At 39.8% G+C, this 20116-nt stretch overlaps 1 protein-coding gene across 11 annotated transcripts; it reads right to left on the bottom strand.

Annotated features, from left to right (window-relative positions):
- Positions 1-2635: 2635 nt before the first annotated feature.
- rdgB (retinal degeneration B) lies at positions 2636-19860 on the bottom strand. Of its 11 annotated transcripts, XR_011416012.1 has the most exons (14): positions 18664-18968; positions 12430-12809; positions 11901-12045; positions 11281-11472; positions 10801-11211; positions 10412-10737; positions 9467-9523; positions 9251-9326; positions 7989-9191; positions 7739-7876; positions 6699-7669; positions 6230-6402; positions 3788-4056; positions 2636-3404 (listed from the first exon to the last, which is right to left on the bottom strand). XR_011416012.1 is itself a non-coding variant. In XM_032440129.2 (13 exons), the coding sequence occupies exons 2-13, from the start codon at positions 12505-12507 to the stop codon at positions 3347-3349; spliced, it is 3828 nt and encodes a 1275-aa protein (XP_032296020.1). In that variant the 5' UTR covers positions 12508-12809; positions 18664-18968; the 3' UTR covers positions 2637-3346. The 11 variants fall into 11 exon arrangements, 10 of the variants coding, with proteins under 10 accessions (XP_032296020.1, XP_015026469.1, XP_015026467.1 ...); XM_032440129.2 differs by lacking the exon at positions 3788-4056 and having other exon boundaries at positions 2637-3404; XM_015170981.3 differs by lacking the exons at positions 2636-3404; positions 3788-4056 and adding an exon at positions 4063-4357.
- Between the last annotated feature and the right edge of the window lie 256 nt (positions 19861-20116).

Below are 20116 nucleotides of genomic sequence, written 5' to 3'. Positions count from 1 at the left end.
GGACACTCACTCATGTGATCCGCTGTGGGGCTTATCGGCATTAAAGCAGCGCCGTACTCAATCAGTCGGTCACGGACCGATGAGTCAATTAAACGATTCGCTGCTTGCCCCAGACTCGAGCTCTGATTTGCTTTGTGGTTCAAACACCCCGCTGAAATTGTGGCATACAAAAGATCGTTGTTTCTTTTTTTTTCACATATATATATATATATTTTTTTTTTGGTTGATTTTTATTAGTTTTCTTTTCTTATTTTTCATTTATAACATCAAATAGAACATTTTGGTTTTTGTTTTTTCCATGAACTTTTTTCTGCCTATTGCATTCTCTCTATTCCCCTCTCTCTCTCTCTCTCTCTCTCTCTCACTATTTTGCGCAGGACATTTAAGAAACAGCTAACATAGATCGAAAAATATTGTGTGGACTGCAATTTGAAGCACTTGGCGAAATTTGAATACACGCTTAAGTTATACTTCTTTCTACTTTCACTTTCTGTATCTGATTCTCTTTAGAGTTTTTCGTTAAAAAGTTGTTTGTTTTGGAAAATATAGATGCATCTGTTTCGCAAAAATTAAGCTGCGTCTCGCTCTTTGCCAACATTTTGAATGCAGTTTATAATTATTTTATTTATTTTTTTTTTTGTAAATAGATTTCTTGTGGATTGCTCCACTTATTTTCTGCTCTTATCTTTTCATATACATTTATTTTGTTCTTAGCATTTGACTAATAAATACATTTATTTAAATTTTTCCTGTCCGTGATGTGACACATATGTATATATATGTATGTATGTATGCATGCATGCATGTATGTATGCATGCATGCATGTATGTATGCATGCATGCATGTATGTATGAATGCATGCATGTATGTATGCATGCATGCATGTATAACTAACGCATGCTGTTGGACTTTTGCACTTGATGCATTGCATACATTTATATATGCATGTATGTGTGTATGTATGTGTATAGATGTGTACTTGTTTGTGTATGCAGCAATTGTCGCACATACACATGTACATTTCGTAAATAAATATACATATATATGTATATGTATATAAGTAATATTACGAGCTGAACGCTTGGTTTACTTCTCTTTTGAATTTGCTTTGTTGTCATTTGTTATACTGTTTTGTGTTTTGCTCATGAATTGTTTTGCCATTTCATAGATAACATACTTAGCTGGGGCTTATCAGCTAAATGGTGGGTTAAAATATCAATATAATTTATACGCTTTTCATTTTCCACCTTGCCGTTCGTCTTCATCGAAGCATTTTTGACGAAGTGCAAAAGTGTTGGTTCGGACTTGACGAAAGCGGCAACAATTGTTTGAATCATTTTAACGTTACACAACACTTATTAATGGCTGTCATTGAATTGAACTATTTTTGTTTTCAATTTGAGACATTTCTGCTCTATATATGCATCTTTTTTTTAGCCGCGAGTACAGCTATCGATAATATCAATGAGAACTAACTTATCAGATATTATTCGAATTCAAATTCAAATCGAGGAACGCATTAAATTGTATATGTTGGAACACCTGGTTTTACATCAAATAGCATCATTTCTATTTCTAAGCATGCTCATGTTTTTGCTAGATTTACATTTACGCATATTATAATGTTATATTCACATCATATTAAACTCTTCAATTTGCAATATAGGAATTATATATATATATATACTTTATAGCTCAGCTGAATACTTGCAAGTAAACCAATCTGAGCTTATAAATTTACTTTGGGTCCACTTTGTACCGTTTGTGTTGGTTGTGTTCTCAAATATCTGTTTGTCGGTTTCAATAATCGTGTGTGGACATTATACAATATACAATAAACACATGTTATATTACACATGGATGCACACAGGTATTATAATACACGCAATTAGATAAGCATATAGTTTGTCCTTACTTCTTCAGGTCGCATTTAGTTTAGGATTGCAGATTCTGTCAATATTGTATGTATATATGTATGTATGTACTCAATTATTGTTTATCACAAATGAGCGCTGTTTTTTTGATTATTGTTAAATCCGGCTTACGGGCAGATAATTCACATATACGCATTAGCTATATACATACTCATGGGTTACGAGAGGAACAACTAAATGCTTCTGAACTTGAACAGAATAAACAGAACAGATATAATCTATATATATATATATATATATATATATATATATATATATATATATATATATATATATATTTATGTATATGTATATATATATATATATATATATATATATATTTATGTATATATATATATTTATGTATATGTATATATATATATATATATATATATATATATATATATATTTATGTATATATATATATATATTTATGTATATGTATATGTATGCATGTCGCATTACAAAATTTGATTACAAGTTGAATTTTTAACATTTTATATGATTTTCTCTTTCTTTCTTTTATGTACACTCAAAGAAAATGTGTGCTAAAAATTTGAAAAAAAAAACAAGAAAAATGTATAGCCATAAAATGAACATTTTTCGTTCTTTTTTGGAGACAAGAAAATTGTTTTGAATTTAATGAAAATTTTAATTTTCTTGATATTTTCCAAAGCTTAGGAAATTTTAAATATTTTTTTTTTTTTTGAGTATATATCTGTGTATATATATATATTTACTTTTAACAATACAAACATTTTGAATAGATTTTAGAAATTTGTTTCTTTTGTTGTTGTTGCTGTTGTTGTTGTTGTTGTTGTAGCGAAAAACTATCACAATTATAGAGATTTCTGACGTGTTTGCTTAAGGTTTACAATATATAGAATCGGATTGTTTTCTTTTCAGCTTTTCACGCACCTACGCACACACACACACACACACACACACACACGCACACACACATAAGTAGAATTGTGGGTTTTTTTGTTGGATTTCGACTGCAATTGGTTCAGGTTTTCATTGTTTATATGACATATATATGATTATTATTTTGGTTTTTGCTTGGTTAAGGAAATGCATGGAATTCGCCATTAGACGTCCGTCAAGCAGTTCATATAGAGATCTTTCGTAATACTCGTTTATCTTATCTCCAAGTTGTACTTATCTCCCAGTTGTTCTTTGTCCTTTCACATTTGATGCCACATTATTGAACTTTGTTCGCTTGCATATGTTAAACGGTTTCGTAGAGTAAATATATAGAGTTCTCTTTTTCTTTTTCGTTTTTTTTTTTGTATTGTTTTTAGCAATTTTCTTATACAATATATAGCACATAGGCTTGCAGTAAGCGTACTTAAAAGTACGTCGACTGCTTTTGAAAATGTTGTCAATTGATTTTTTTTCGTTTTTGTTTTTGTGTGATTTGTAATTTTCTTTAAGTGGTTTGAAAAACCATCAAACAACAGGAGGAAACAGTCTTTCTTTCCAGGTACCTGAGAAATAGATCAAAAATAGGCTTTAATTAAACGTATTTGCACCAAAACAAAACAAGAGCAGACATTTTTCTTGAAACTAAAGCTTAATGTTGCATATGAATAACTATTTTGCAAAAGTATCTAATCACAACTTGGCTTGGGGCATTATTATCTTTTTTAGACTCTGCTAAGCTTTTCCTAAAAAACAAAACATAATTTACTTTTTAACAATTTACATTCTGATTGAAATTTTTGTTTAAAAATAGTTTTTGCCTCACTGAAACTATAGCTTTCTTAATTTATGCCCAATAATGACAGATAAAGCTAATTGTTTATATTTATATATATATTGTTTAAATTACAGTTATTGCAGCTAACTGCAATTGATGTCGTCTACTCACCGCGTGACACATTTGACTTTTGTTTTATGATGTACAATTGAGTTTTTTTTTAGGTTTCTTTTTTTTTTTTTTTTTTTTTTTTGATTATTGTATTTTGTATATACACCATATAATTTGCTATATATTGCGCATAATATAAGTGTTTTATGTTTTATACACAGATGTGGTTTATGGTGGCATCGATGCTGAGATGTTTTGTTGTTGTTGTTGTTGTTGCTGATCCAATATTATATAATTATGATGGTAATTGGGTATTTACTGCAGGTCATCTAAACACGTTCGAGAAGCACTTGTTAGGTAGGTTTACACATTGATATCGTAATAGATATATATCTATATATATAGTTGATTGCAAATTGCATGTGGCTGGTAATTGCGAGAGTTGCTGGTTGCGTTTCTTATCGATCGTTCAGCATATGCTATATAAACTAAAATACGATACTCCTTTCTCTCTCTCTGTCTCTGTCTCTTTTGGCTTAGCTCCCTCCTGCTGGGACCTAGTGATGGCTCAGATAGGTCTTGCGCTTTAGATAGCCACTGCGAATCGGTGATGAAAGGCCCGTCTCGTTGCTGCACATTCAATACGATGTCAAGGTATTGGGTTTGTAGCATGTGTGTGTGTGTGTGTGTGTGTTGGGTGTGTTGATTTGATGTCAAAATGTTTCATATTAGAATAAAGTTTAGAGTTTGCGGAGGTTATTTTTTTTTTTTTTTTTTTTTGGAAAAAAGACAGAGGTAAAGTTGAGTGTAAGGTTTTAGTTGATAGCGCTTTTCCAATTCAATATATATACTTTCTATTATATATATATATTGATTTTTTTTTTTTTATTTTTTGCAATTTGTTTATTGCACAACACAGAATTAACATAAAATGCTCAGCTAAAATGCATGAAAAGCATATCAAACAAACCAAACTCAACTAAAGAAATTATTCAAACTCTCAACTCTTTTGTAACGGTTTTTAAACTAATGCGTTACGCGTTTGCATATCAACTACAGTGTTGGTAAACGTTTTAAACATCATTTGTTGCTTGTTCATGCAGCCTATTTTGATATACATTTGATCATTTATGTGCCAGTGTGTGTAAGTGTACGTGTACGTGTACGTGTGTGTGTGTGCGTGTGCGAATCGCATCAATATAGAGCGAGGGGTAGGGGGCGGGGGGCGTGACGTGTTGCAGTAAGGGGTTAAAGCGTTGTTTATCAAAATCAAGAAACAAACAAAGAAAAGATACATGACGAAATCGTAACGTTATAAATCATATGTATGTACGTCTAGGAAGTACATATATACAAATATATAAACATATATGTATATATGTATATATATATTTGTGTTTATGTTACTCTAAATAAATAAATAGTTGAAGCTCTTTATTGCATATGTATGTATATGTATATCGCTGGTATATGCACACAGATATGTATGTACATATGTGTATGTATGTATGCATACTTGTATGTATGTGTGCTGGTTGCCTTTTTGGCCAGATTTTGTTTCCTGTTGCTTTTGTTTTGTCCTCGTTATATACAATAACAATAATATCAAACCAAATAATACAATATGAAAAGCACTAATAAATATACATGTGTATATAATTATATATAACAAAATAAAACTATAACTTAGCATATTAATAATACGGCATTTAAATAGTTTTCGATAACTTAGGGCTAAAACCATGAAAATCATAACAAAATATTATTTATATATTGATTTTTTGTGGACTAGGCAAAGTTTTGTGTCTGCTGCTGCTTGTGGAGGGGCGGATGTACACAGAGGCCAGGGCCAAATGGGATGCTGACTCAGGCGGGACTGCGAGGGGACTGGGCCGGGACATCATCCTTGCCGGCAGGCTCATGCTCATACACAATGCCCTCGTTCAGTTGGGCGAGGCTGTTGCTGTTGGGCGTGGAAGGTTGGGCCTCAAACGCATTGCTGATCATATTTGGCCATATTTGGATGGGGTGTTGGTGTTGGTTTGTGGGGTATTTGGAAGGAGACATGATGCATGATTAGGTGGCTCCACAGAGAGAGAGAGAGGGGTTTTTTTTAGCTCAATTACAATATTAGCCAATGGCTGTTAACGTGGGACAACGTTTCAGACACGGAACTCTGTGCATGCGCCGTGTCAGCAGCACTCGAACACAATACGAATCAAACCAACAATTAAAGACATAAAGCATAAACAAAAGGTTAACAAGAAATTAAAATAAAATAAATAAATAAATGGGCACAAAACACCAAATACTTAGAATACAATACACATTATACAAATATTTGCCAATTAACACTAACACATACACATACATATATACAATTTACACAGACAAGACAGAAGAAGACTCCACCACAGCTGCCGCATGCCGGCTCCAGCCTGGGAGCCTGGTAGCCTGTTAGCCTGGTAACCACAAATGTGCTTTCTCATTGGTGCGACCTACCTTCTGCGTCGCGGATTTGCCGATTGTCCAGGCAGATTGAAGCAGCCACGTGGTATAACCATACGGGCATTACCCTTGGCCGGGCGGGAGCCACCGACCACCTGTAGACCAGCCAAATGGGCGGCATATCCCTCGCTGAGCACAGTTGCATTCGATTGCAGTTTCTTGCCCACCTGAAAACAAATAAATATATGTTAAAACACTTATCAATTATGTGATATAAATGTGACCTGGCTATGGCTAGTACAAGATAAGAAACTACAAAAAAAAAATACTATAAATTGATCGAAGACTGAGCTCTGATCAAGTATAAATATAGCTATGTATATATATATATTAATGGGTCACAGATGTTTGCGTATGTCTCTTACGTTTCATAATTGTTGTGCATTGAAAACGTATAAGCGCATAAAGCCAACAATATGTTATAGATAAGGCAAACATGTTTCTTGAGGATTCGAAGATGTACCTTGCCAACAATAAAGATCTGCTCGGGTCGCATGCCCACATTGGTGTAGACGCTAATATCCTTGCTGCTGCCGTAAGCGGCGGTAATTGAGATTCCATGATTTTGCACGAGATTATTGAGATAGGCGGTCTTGTGGCCCAGCGGATCGGTGGAGAGTCCATCGGCGAACGAAATTAGGCCATGTGGAAAATTGTGCTGGCTGAGCCAGGAGACAACACGCTGCTGTTGCATATCCGGCCGTCCGGTGATATAGATAAGCAAATAGCCCAACTCTTGCCAATGGCGACAGACATCGACTGCACCGGCGCGCACCTTTGGATCACGCCCAGTCACCGACATGGATGCCGTAAAGGAGCCATCAATACTGAATACAACGCACTCGGTCAGCGGGGGAACCACCGCCATATAGCAATCGACAGATGTGTGATCGCCGCGCACCACCATCTTGACCGGATAAATGCCATAGCCGAGAGACAGTTGGTCGGGAATGCTGTACGAGATGCGTCCATTTTTGTCGGTCACTTCGGTAGTTAGGAATGTCCATTCGCCAGCCGGTGGATCCTTCATAATGTGCACGTCCACCTTCTCCCCATGCAACGTTATCATATCGAGCGGTCCATACATGAAGCGCGCATTTAAACGCTGTTCGCGCCCCTCCTGCACAATGACATCGTTGGCCCGATGATTGGCCGCCACATTCTTTAGCTTGACGGATGTACGCTTCTTGATCCACTTCTCGCGCGGCTGCCCCGGATGAAATGATGTGGTGTTGTCCTTGTCATCGTGCGAGCCCACAAACGGTATGCCCTCGAATTTGCCAATTTGGCGCAATATAAAAGCAATCACATCGGGACTCTCCCAATAGCTGGCATGGAATAAATGCGGCAGTGCGTGTGCCGGAAAATTGCTTAAGCCCTCTGGACAATAAAGCGCATAATCTAAGCGCTTTGTGCCCCACCATTTGTTCTGAACTGCAATATGAAATTTGTGTTGGCAATCATTTGTAAAGTCATCTGTGCTCGATTCAGATGCACACTTACGGGAGTGTATAGTACTAAGCGAAACATTCTCAATGAGACCCGAAATGGTGCTCTGCATCGATGCATCCGAAAGGCGTCTGCTGGACAGCAAATTGTTGCCATCATTAAAATGCTGCGGATGCGATTGTATTACCTCCACTGCATCACAAAGAGCGAGAGGGCGAGAGAGCGAGACAAAGAGAAAATGGGTTGGATTTAATCATGTGTTACTGTAATGCATGTCAATCTATGCATCTAAATCTTAACTTACATAAATGCAGCGGCTGTCCGTTGCCCAACGGATATTTGGCATAGCGTGGCACATTGACCGGCGACAGTATGGAGAAGCGTGCACTTAGTAGCGGCTCGAGGCGTGAGGCAATTGGATCGGTTGGATGGAACAGATTATATACCTGATGGCAATTGGGACGAGCCAGCGCCGCTTTGGCATCATGCAGTTTTCGTGCGGCAAGCACAACAGACAACGGTGAGCCGAACATAAAGAAATCGCTGACCTCAAAGTCCAATTTGGTGGCACGTGAATCGCTTGAGGAACTGGAGCGACGACGTCGCGGCGATGGTGCTACCAGCAAGCGTTTCGCATCCAAATCGGAGTCAATGAAACGCTCATCATCATCCATGCGGGACATGCGGCTGCAATCGCCGCCGCCAGCGCTAATCGAGCCGTGACCCGCTGTCTGATTGGCGGCATTTGACTGGCTGCCATTGGAACGACACAATGCTTCGTAGGCCAGCAGGGAGCCCATTGAGTCGCCCAACATAACTATTTGGCCGGAAAAGCCATGACCCTCTTCCGACTTGAGGAACTCATGATAGACAATGTTGGCAGCGGCCACGGTCTTGTTGACTGTCTCCTGGAATTCTGGAGAGGCCACGGCCAATAGCGGTATGGCTCCAATTGGCACATCCGCTATATTTGGTATATCCGTTGCCGAGGGTGACGCATCAAACGAATACGGGCTGAGGCTGGACAGTATGCCAAGTGCGTCGGTACAAATCGAGGGGCACGGTACCATCTTAATGGTCATATGCGTCAGGAGACTGGGATAATGCTGACGCATAACGGCCTCAAATGAACCTCGAAATGTTGTTACATCCGACTTTTTGGCGGTTAGCTCGCTGGCTGCATCCAACACACTGCCAGCGTGCACCACCAGCATCAATATGGTGGTGGGGCAAGATGGGGTGCTCGGTGAGCCCGGCGGTGATGAATCGTGACTACGATCGATGCTGGCCGAGGAGCGTAACTGACGCTTGTTGCCGCGCTCCGAAGCGACGCGCATTAAAAAGTCCTGATTAAATATGCTGTCATCTTGTTTATGGCGTCCAGCGATGCCGCCAACGCCCCCAGCACTGCCGCTGGAACAGCCGCCATGCGGCGGTGGACTATCATCGCCCTCACCCAGCAGCTCGAGTGAGCTCCATTTCGCCAACGAGTTCGTTTCGTTTGTGTCTGCAAGAGAAGCATAAATTAGTCGGACATCCATATTGAACATGCCACAGCGCACTTACCCAAACAATCAAAGAACTCCTCGTCTGAGTTCGATTTGGAGTCCACCTCAAGACGCTCCATTCGCCAGTTGGCCACCTGCATGCAGGCACAAAGAAAACTCATTAATATGCATACGTTAATTGTATATTGTTGGGCTGCTATCAATCGATATATGTTGGTCTACTTGGGGATCCTAAATGGAAGAAGCGGGAGCTGCAACTGAAATTAAAACTTACATGTCTGCGTGGTGCTGGCTTTGCATGCGATTTTTTGGGCAGCTCATGGAACGGAATCTGATCGATGTCGGAGTGTGTGTGTGTGTTTTTTTTTTTTTTGTGGTAGTTGTTGGATTTGAATTTGTGTGACAAGAGCAAATCAAAGATTATTTTATTTATTTATTTTATTTTTTTTTTTTTTTTGGTAAGAACACAGCTCAAAGGACAGAACACAAAAACAAAACAATTCGAACATTAACGAAATTCGATGCGCACACATAATTTGTATATGCAAAATGAAAACATACGTTAAAAATAAATAAATACAAATAATTAAATTACATTTTCGCCTGCTTTTTTACCAGTTCAAGAAAGCGCCACAAAAGCCAAATAAACGAATTTGTAAATTTGATCAACAAATACTGGAACATTGAAGCTCGAATCGCAAATAAATTGTGTGTGGTTTTAATGTTTACGATTCTCAGGATTAATGCTGAGTAAGACATTGCACTTAGTTCTTGTACAACTTCCAGTCCGTATATTATTTTAAGCCCTGGATAAATGTATGACTGGCCATCGACAGTAAAAAGCACAGTTTTTTATGTGCCCGTTAAGGTTGATCGCCAGTTATTTAAATGATTCTGTGAATTATTTATTAAGCAGACTAGCAGAAAATATGAATTGCGGCGTTGCCACCTTGCCAAATGTTGCACACAGCAAGCAACAGTGTTTATAGGCAAATGAAATGTTGCCAATGAAATATGTTGCCAACGACATTTGCATGGCGCAGACAAATCATGGTTAATTGCAAAAATTAGCAGCTCCTTTGCTCGACTTGTAGCGAACGAAAGTGAAGCAACACAGGACAATGACAGAGTAAAGGAGAGAGAGACAACAACATTGATACAGCACAGCACAATGGATGAAAGCCACCGCAGCAGCAGCAAGATCCGTAGCGTCTCTCACCTGCAAATCAAAACTGTGTGCAGATCCCACTGGCGAATGTAGGGCACCTTTTGAGCCAAACTTGGCCTTGTTGGCCAACTGAATGCTCTGGGAACGCGAGCGTTGATTGCTGCTGCTTTGAGCAGCGCCCAGCTCCACATTAGTGCCGACCCCGTCATTCTCGTCCTCATCATCATCGTCATCCTCCTCCTCGTCGGAGCTGGCCTCGGCGCTCGGTGGTTGTTGTGTGACAATGGGCGGCAATGCCGGCGCAGACTTCTTGCGCTCACTGGTGCCCAAAGATGGGGCCGTTGTTGCGCTGCTCACATATGGCTCCGAGGTGCTGTCTGCTCGTCGTGCGAAAGAGATGGTCATTATGTGAATTTAGACCGATCTGGACGTGTGCTTACCATCACTGCACTCCTCGCCACCGCCCATTTTCTTGGCCAGGGCCAGCTGGGTTTGGCGCTCCAGCTCGCGTATATCCTCAATGGTTAGGCCATGCCACTCATCTTGCCACGCCCAGGCCTGGCGATGGGCTCGGAGCATTGTCTTGCGCAGCGCCACATCATGTATGAATTTCTCCAGCTTGGTTTGCATGCCCCAATAGCGGAATTCGACGCGACAGATCTTGTAGGCGGTCATCAGGGACATGTTGCGTGCCGTTGGCTGCTTTTTGCCCTTCACCTCGCGCCAATACTCCTCCAGCCAATCGTCGGCCAACGGACCGCGTCCCGTCTTATCCGATACAAAATGCTTGGGATCCTCCTCCTTTACATAATCGCCGCCCCACAACTGATCCTTGACAATATCAATTACATCTGTAGCAAAATTAGGAAATCAATTTATTCGGCTCAGTTTTATTTATTTTTATTATATCTTTGACCTACCCACAACGCGATTGCGCAGATCGCTGCCGGATAGCTGAAACACATTATCCTGAAAGCCATTGTCCGGATGGTAATAGGTCTCAATGTCCAGCGAGAATTTCTCCACAAAGGGACAGGTGTAGCGTGTTCGCGTATATGGATAGGCATTCCATGCCTCCTCCTCGACGGTCAGTGCACTCTTTGGCAACAGACCTAAAAGACATCCAGTCGAATGCATTTGATTATTAGAAAAAGAAAAAATTGTTTTTAAAGAGTCGATAGTCGCTAGTGTTTGACTAGCAGATACCCTGTACCCAGACGGGGAAACTCAAGCCCACGCTTTAGATTATTTATTATTCTTGAATGACTCTTGTGCTTCTAGTCCGATCTTTGACAAATTTGCAGATCTTAAATATGACAAACAGCAGTTAAAATTTGAAACTAATCAAAAAGTGAATTATTTTTGACGTCTGTAAATAATTATTATTATATATATTATGTATAAATTAAACGTGATCTGCGCATTTAATAGAAGGTTCCAAATAGAAAGTGTTCAGCTCCTGAAATCTCGACTCGGTTTAAGAATATATATGTATATATATATACTAGCTAATGGAATTAGAGAAATAAACCTCACTTACTTTTTATCCAGCCTGGCAAATGGCTGCCCACGTGATAGATCTTTTTCGTGTACTGCCCATCGCCGCCGGGTCCATCTTTATAGGGCTCATTGATCATGATCTCGACGCCGCTGCCTTCACCATGGCTTTCCTCGCGGCTCTTTTTCTGTGCGCCGCAAATAAATAATTAAATAGTTAGTCCGAAAATAAGTTTTTTATTTTGCTTATAGCTTAGCATAGGATTAAGGAAACAGCTACATTCCATAGGTAAAATATACTAGGCCTTATTTAGCATGTTTAGAAGATGGAGGATTGGACATAGAACTCTGATGAAGACTATGGACACAGGTGAGGCACTAGCGAGAGGTTAGTCCAAATAGATTTACCTAGCCTTATATGACATAAGGTACAGGTTTTGGGTTTTGGGGAATTCGAAAGAAATTCGGTGGCTCCGGAAAAGGTTGACAGACAGAGCATGGACTGTTTCTAGACAGGAGCTGAGACGAACTACGTCTAGTTAGTTAGTTAGTTAGCTCTATGGGAAACTTACCGCTATCATATACAGCTGGGCGATCCGGTACTCCTCGACGGTGAGGGGCAGTGGTATGCGGTACTCTTTGATCAACATTTTTGGTTATTTTTATATAATTTTGGTCAGCGTCTTTGGTTGTAATACGGCGGGTTTTGATGTGTTGCCTTCAAGTGTGCTCGGTCTCTCGCCCACTCGCTCCAACTGGCTGTCTCTCTCTCTCTCTCTCTCTCTCTCTCTCTCTCTTTCTGATAGTATTCTTATGCCTCAGGCAATCATCGGTTGTTGTTAAAGTTTTTGTTGTTGTTGTTGTTGCTGCTGCTGCTGCTGCTGGTTTGGCTGTTGTTATTGCCGCTGCTGCTTGTGCTGCGCATGGCGGAGGCGTTGCTGGCGTCTATGACCTGCAAATGTGGCAAGGTTGGATTAAGTTATGGCCTGGGGCTGCTTGAGCTTGAGGTTGGGTGGGGGAGGGGCGGGATTGGTGGCCGGGAACGTTCCCTTAGCTAGTTGCTATGGCTTCCATGTTGTGTGCCGCAATATGAGCGCCGCATGGAGCGAGCTTTAAAATGTGAATTACCATCTCGTTTATTGGTTCGCCCCAGGGAGACGACATTCCGACTGTCAGGCGGAGCACTCGAGCTGTCAATTAAACAACTAGCGGCAACGAGCCAGCATGAAAATGAGAATGAAAATGTCCGATAAGGTCGACTCAGCTCGCATTTCTTAATAGGCAACAAGCACAGCAACGACCACAAAAAGAAGTTGCCCGCCCAATTTGACCGACTGCAAGATATCCTACATCAAGTTTCAAGTGGCCATTAGACTAATCCCTAAATATTCGCAAACGAAAAAGAAATCGAAATGAAACAATAACCAATTCGAATTCCCAAGATTCAAATCTCAATCCCTTCAGACTTCTTCAAATGAGAGACGAACGTTACGTTCGTTATGACATTTTAATGAGTACAGGGTATCACAAGAACACTTCAAGTGAATTTGGTTTATCGTGCATATTTTTTGCCGTTACCTTGAACCGCTTTGCTAATTGGATTTATTGTTGACTACCGACAACTGCCCCCCCCCCTCTCCCCTTCCCTCACAAAGAACAGAGAAGAGACCATTCCTCGCTGACACAGGGCTATTTTGTTTTTGTTCTTGTCAGCGCTTGACCTACGCGATAAACAAAAGAAAACGAGGGTCGGGAGTGACCGACTAGCAGCTACCCTGCTCCCATTTCATAATAACATTCTTTTCAATTTTCCTCCATAAAAACCAAACAAAAACCAGCTCAGTTCCTAACTATGAAGATGTGGACATTAAATAAGTTGAGTGTTTGTAGTTGGATCTTTAGAAAATGTTAAGGTCCTATATATTCAATCCAATCAATCAATCAATCAACTTTTCCAACTTTGTATTCAGCTCTTACAATCTAAAACAAAATTGAATTTGCTAATCGATATTTATCGATATGATGAAAACATAAAACTATCGATTTTTTGTTATAAACCTGATTTGCAGTCTCTAGCTCTTCTATTTTGACTGAAGGTCAAACACAAAGACGGACAAGGCCAAGTTAACTTGTCTATTGATGCTGACCAAGAATATCCTACTCTACAGTGTATCATCAAACAGACCCTTTCGCCTGTCAGATACACTTGACATATTCAATGGGCACAGGGTATAACGAGAGAGCGAGAGAGAGAGAGAGAGAGAGTGGGAAGCCTCGTTTATATGGTTTTTCGAATGTAATCGATCCCATTACATGACGTGCTGATCGTCACGCTTGTTCGCATATTTAGCCAAATGCTCAACTTAACAAATTAATTAGAGCTTTTTAAGCGGATTCGCAGACAAGCGCCGTATAGATAAAAGTGTAAACAATGTTTGCGATTTATGGTACAGCTTTTTGCGTTCGGCTTTTTACGATCATCTAGACAATTAAAATACCTGAGATATCAGTCAAATAAGTGCTCGACTAGAAACTGCAAACTTAACCTTTGCACCGTAAGGTCATAGAGCTATAGAGCTTGACAACTAAGCCGTTTCAATCCATGTCATATATGTACATTCATTTTTAAGGTCAGGTTCGGCTGCTCGTTGCGCTAAGCACAAAAAATTGAGAAACAGCTTATAGCTCGAATTTGACTTGATCTTGCCACGGTTCGAGTTCCCATTTGTGACCCACATATTCGACATACTCCCTGGTTCTCCTTAACACATCTCTCATAAGTTGCATAAAAGCTAGCAAATATTTACTCCAAGTTGGCCTTGGAAATCGACGCTAGCCCAATTTTTCGGCGTTGCTTGTCTTCATAATTGGATTATTTTATTTATTAGTGGATTTCCGAAACGCATGAAACACGCCTCAAGTGAATTTATCTGTGAAATTGAGTTTGAAGCCAATTAAATGCAAAACCGAAATGTTTTTTAAAAGCAATATTTTCCTATGTCCCAACTAGGCATGTAAATATTAATAAAAAGTACACTAGCAAAGTTTGGGCTGGAAGTTGATTAATTATCAGTCCGTCAATGAATGAATAGTTATCTTCAAAGGAACGCAGATAAACGAGTTGGGATCTTTTTGTATATTTATAAATAGATATAACTATAGAAGATTTATGTATATAGGGTTTTTATTTTTTGTTGTTGTAATATACAATAGCTCAGTTTTCGTCTTATAGTTCCTGTGTCAGCTGTATGATAGCCTTAATCTAGAAAGAGATAAGTTTGCATAGAAACAACAGCCAGAACTTCCCGATCAGGTATCTTCATATATTTAATTTGCCGTGCGGATGTCAACTTCAATAAATTTCATGACGAATCACCTTGAGCAGGTGTTTTAAAGTATGAATTTTAATTGAATAAGTCTCGTACAAATGCGCAGCCATGTCCGGTCTAAGCTCTGAGGAGTGGCATCATGTGTTCGCCCTACCTGAAAAACCTTGCTCTACTGCGAATATAATTTTAATCTTATCGTTTTATGTGTGATAAATTGTTTATGCCGTATGCTAAATGTCGTATGCCGCTTAACGGAAACCCTTCATATACTTTTGCAGAATATATTATAATTTTGTCGCGAAATGCGCCAATCTATAAAGTATATAACTTCTTCTAACTTCTCTGTCGCTTTGCAAAGAACCAACTGTACTATATCATAGTAATAATCGTGTAAGAGTTAGGTTCCTGCTGTGAGCAACAGCCTATTAACATCGGAATACTATATCATATCGCTCGAGCAGTATTTCTGGATATCAGAATTTTCCTGCGCATATCTGTAAGGCCGTAAGCTATATGTCTACATTGGGTATAACAAAAGAAAGAAGAAGAAGATGAGAAACGTATGTACTTGAACATCTTGTGAATAGAGCCCATCCACCTAATGGGCACAGCCTTGCCTGGATGGTCACTTTGCGGCCGTCTCTCTGGCAATTGGAACTTAATTAATGGCATTTCATGATTGACAATTTTAGCCCGCCCGCAACGCTTTGCATTTCCCTGTGCCCTGTGCCCTTTGCCCTTTGAGCACCCACACACGCCCACCATGCACATTATGTGTTGGATATGTGCCCACTAAATAACAATACTGCACACAAGAGACACAAGGGACAGTAATCAATAATTATGGGGGACAACGGTGTGAGAGCGAGAGGGAAAACAATATGGGCAGAAAATAGATACATACTTATGTGCGTATTAACATACACACCACATTTCAAGCTAGATCTAGAGATTCACTTAAAGTTAATGTTATCGTGACTCTAGCTCTTATTATTTACCAAAATTGCTCATAAGACAGATTGTCGATATCGATTTGTATCGATTACTTGCAAACGGGGCAAACGGTTATCGATTATCGGAAACAAACTCGATCTGCGCGGGAACTAGGAGCACCTACATCTAAAATTTTAAATCTCTAGCTCTTATAGGTTCTGAGATACTTGCGTTCATACGCACGGACAGACGGACGGACATGGCTAGATCGACTCGACAGTTGATGCTGATCAAGAATATATACTCTATACCCTTTTTACCCATTTTTAATGGGTTCAGGTTATAAGAAAGTATTTCGTTTTTCCTTTGGACTGCGTTTTATGAACTCTATTTTTGATATAAATTACCGTTTCGAGATATTATCGCACAATAAATCTCAAGACAATAAAATGGGTTTTATCTAGAAAATCGTAAAAGTCTGCCAAAAGCGCCCAAATTTCAACACGATTTCGCCCATAAGTTTGAGAGAGAAAAAAATATGATTACAATCAAGTTGAAAGAAACATGAACTAAAAATAAAGAAAGATTGCAAGCCATCCATCCTCTATAGGTAATTATATTTTAGGTTAAAAAAAAAAAAAAAAAAGCAATGAAAAATGTAAAAAACAATAAACAAAACGGTGCTAAACAAAATCCAAAAAGCCCATTTTGCAGATTTATCTTAGCTGTATGTGATAGTAAATAAACGTACAGATGTGTATGTGTGTGTATGTTTGTGCCCGTTAAAAAGAAAACAAAAATGAGTAAATAAATACATACATACATACATACATATGCATATGCATATGCTTGTACTAGTTATGTATCCGTTTATAAATCTGTGCACTTTGCACGTAACATGAGCGCGGGTCGTGTTTATGGCCTGTCTGTCATCTACAGTTTGTTTTATAACGATCAAGCGTATGTCAAGGGGTTGGGCTGGGTTCGCAGCGGGGAGTTTGGGACGCAGCAGCAAAATAACTGAAAATTGTATAAGCTGTGTGACACAAAGCTAGCATAGCAACGGTAAAGCGAGCAACAAGAACCAACACAACACGTAAATGCACGTAATGCGTTTCAAGACAGAACAAGAGCAAATAGCAGAAAGAGTAGCAGAGCTGATGCTGCGCTCTCTTTCTTTGCCCACACACTTTTAAGGGCTGAGTGTGTTATTGTTTGTACGCTTTGCTGCTTGATGAATAAATTGCCACGGTAATTGGACACAAGCAAATGTAAAAAAAAAAAAAAGAGGAGAGAAAAAAATAAAAAAAAAAACCCAAAAGCGCAAACGACAATAAATGACGCGCTGCCGCTGTTTCTGGCCATTCATTCAGGCAGAAATAATTGAACGTGAAAGCCCCGGAAGCGAAGTGCGACAGAGAGACGAAAACAACAATGCAGGAGAAGTGCGTGCGTTAGCCAGCGCAAAGAAGAAGCAATGAGAGTTGTGATTGTATTGGTGATCATTAACAGTGGTTTTCTGTTGCATTTCTTCGGTGCTTCGCCAAAATTTGCGCGCGCGCGCTCGTGTGTGTGTGTGTGCATGAGAAAGAGCAGCCGAATTAACACACGAGCAAGATGCGCGGCAGGTGGCAGAGTCAGTGCAAGGTACAAGGGTTAACGAGTTGAGCAGCAGCAGCAGCAGCAGAAAAAGTGGGTAAACTTTTGGCACACACACTTAGACAGAGACAGAGGCAGAGACGCGCATATACAATTACGTATACGGGTGTTGTTCGCAGGGGTCGAGCACTCGCTCTCTGTGCACACCTGTGGCGCGCTTTATGTTTATTTATAATTTATGTATTAATACAGCAGCAGTGGCCAACAACAGCCTAATGCTAATCCAAGCGCACGCACTTAAAATACATATTTTAGCCCCAGGCTCAAAGCAGCCAACCACAACAGAGAACAAAAAAAAAAAAAAAGAAAAAAAATCACTAGCACAAGAGAACATTTCAATGATACAACTGGGAACCGCAAACCATTTAATTTTAGCTGCGCCTCGTTTTGGGAGCTTCAATCAAATCACACGCACAACAATGTGTGGGGTCGTCGAGACACGCAAAGAACGTGAAACACGATGTGGAAACGGAAAAGGTGGGCTCCAAATTTAAATGCGAAACTGCAGTTGAAAATTCTCATCACACTTACACATGCATGCATACGCATGTGTAATGCATACACACGCATGTTAATTGTGTGAGTGCAGCGTTTCGTACTTGTTGTTCTTGCTGCTGCTGCTGCTGCTGGGATAGAAACCTTGGGAGCTGGAGAGAGCAAAGCTCTAGTCCAGGGTCTGAGCTTACGCATTTACGTTTACGCGCTCACAACTAAACGTACGACCACCCACCCCACCCCTGGCCACACAGACGCACTGCACACAGTACTGTTATCCTGATGGTTTTGCGCATTTATCAATTTTCTTGCAACAATTTTGCAACAATAACACAGCACAGGGAAAAACAAAACAAAAACATACTAATGTTGCACTTATAAAAAACTCACTTATGTATGTGTTGCCAGCAGCTGTGCCCGATTAAAAACAAAACTGTAAATGAAAAACAACAACAGCAACGAAAAGAAAACAGAAAATTGTTCCCTGATTGGACGCTTTTTATGAAAACTGTTTTTGACGCGCTGCTTAGCAAACATCCACACACGCGAGAAGAAAATTTTTTGTTTAATTTTCTTGCCTTTTGCTGTTGCTGTTGCTGCTGCTTTTTGCAATCACAAAACGCACACAGAGAACGAAAGCGTAGGCGTTGCGAGCGACGGCAGCACCGACCGACACACGTCCGCGTTCGCTTTTGAACTGAAAACGAAAACGAACCAGCTGAAAAGCAGCAGCAGAAGCGCCAACTTGCTGTGATAGAGAAGAGAGAGAGAGAGAGACAGAGAGTGTGTGCGTATGGGGCATTCCAGTAAACACGTTTGCCAATTGAAGCGAGTAATTCGTTCCATAATTTACAATAACAATTAGCATTTGCTATAAATTAAAAAGGTTAGTTAAAGTTAAGTTATGTTTCGATCTCTTTTTTGCATCTAATCATTTAAGTTCAGTTAACATTTGTATTAAATCAGATGATGCTATTTGTAACAAATAAGGAAATCGTGTGAATTTCGAATAGTTCTAAAACAAACCATTTTTAGTTTCGCTATTCATAATTAATATTAATATTGAATTGGTAACACGCTAAAATCTTTGTACGTCATGTTCAATGAAATGGAGTGTTGGCTAATGTCTCGCAGAACGCCCGACTCGATTTGATCAACGTAGCAAAACCGCGCGATAAAGCGTCTAAGCACAGGCGAAACGCTCTCACTTGTGTCTAAGCCGTAGGCAGCGGAAATTTACGAAAGGGGTTTGCAAATCAGATTTCGCTATTATATGTATGTCTTTTACGTTTGCAGCTACGTACCTCAGGTGTCGACGTCCTTGTGCAGCGTAGCACAGAGACAGAGAGAATGAGTGAGAGAGAGTGAGCAAAAGCGATTCGTTGCCGTTGGCGTCTATTTGGAAAGGGGGGTTGCTGATGGCTCGGGGCAACTGACTGACGTAAAGGTCGCGCTGGGCTGCCAAGCATCCCACTTATAAATGTGCATATAAGTCTTTCAAAAAAAAAAAAAAAAAAAAAACAGACTAGATAATGAATTATTTAGATTGCCATCTATGTAAATACTTACATATGTATTGGGGCTCATATGCCGAGCAGCAACGGCAACCCCATCAACACAAGCATACCGAAACGTTCGAGGCGCTGCTGCTGTGTCGTTTTAGCGGAAACAGGAAAATCAACAAACAAACAAACAAACACGCATACTGATGTTTGCTCTTGTCACTGCGGCCTGTAATCTATTGTAGCCTCCGATATAGAGTTCAACTTTGACATTTAAAATAGGAAAACACACATAGCGCATGCTCCTCAACTCCAGGAGTGCGACCACACACATTTAAATG

This window comes from Drosophila virilis, chromosome X (assembly GCF_030788295.1).
Source record: "Drosophila virilis strain 15010-1051.87 chromosome X, Dvir_AGI_RSII-ME, whole genome shotgun sequence".
Taxonomy (NCBI): domain Eukaryota; kingdom Metazoa; phylum Arthropoda; class Insecta; order Diptera; family Drosophilidae; genus Drosophila; species Drosophila virilis.
This window is presented reverse-complemented; position numbering and strand designations above follow the sequence as displayed.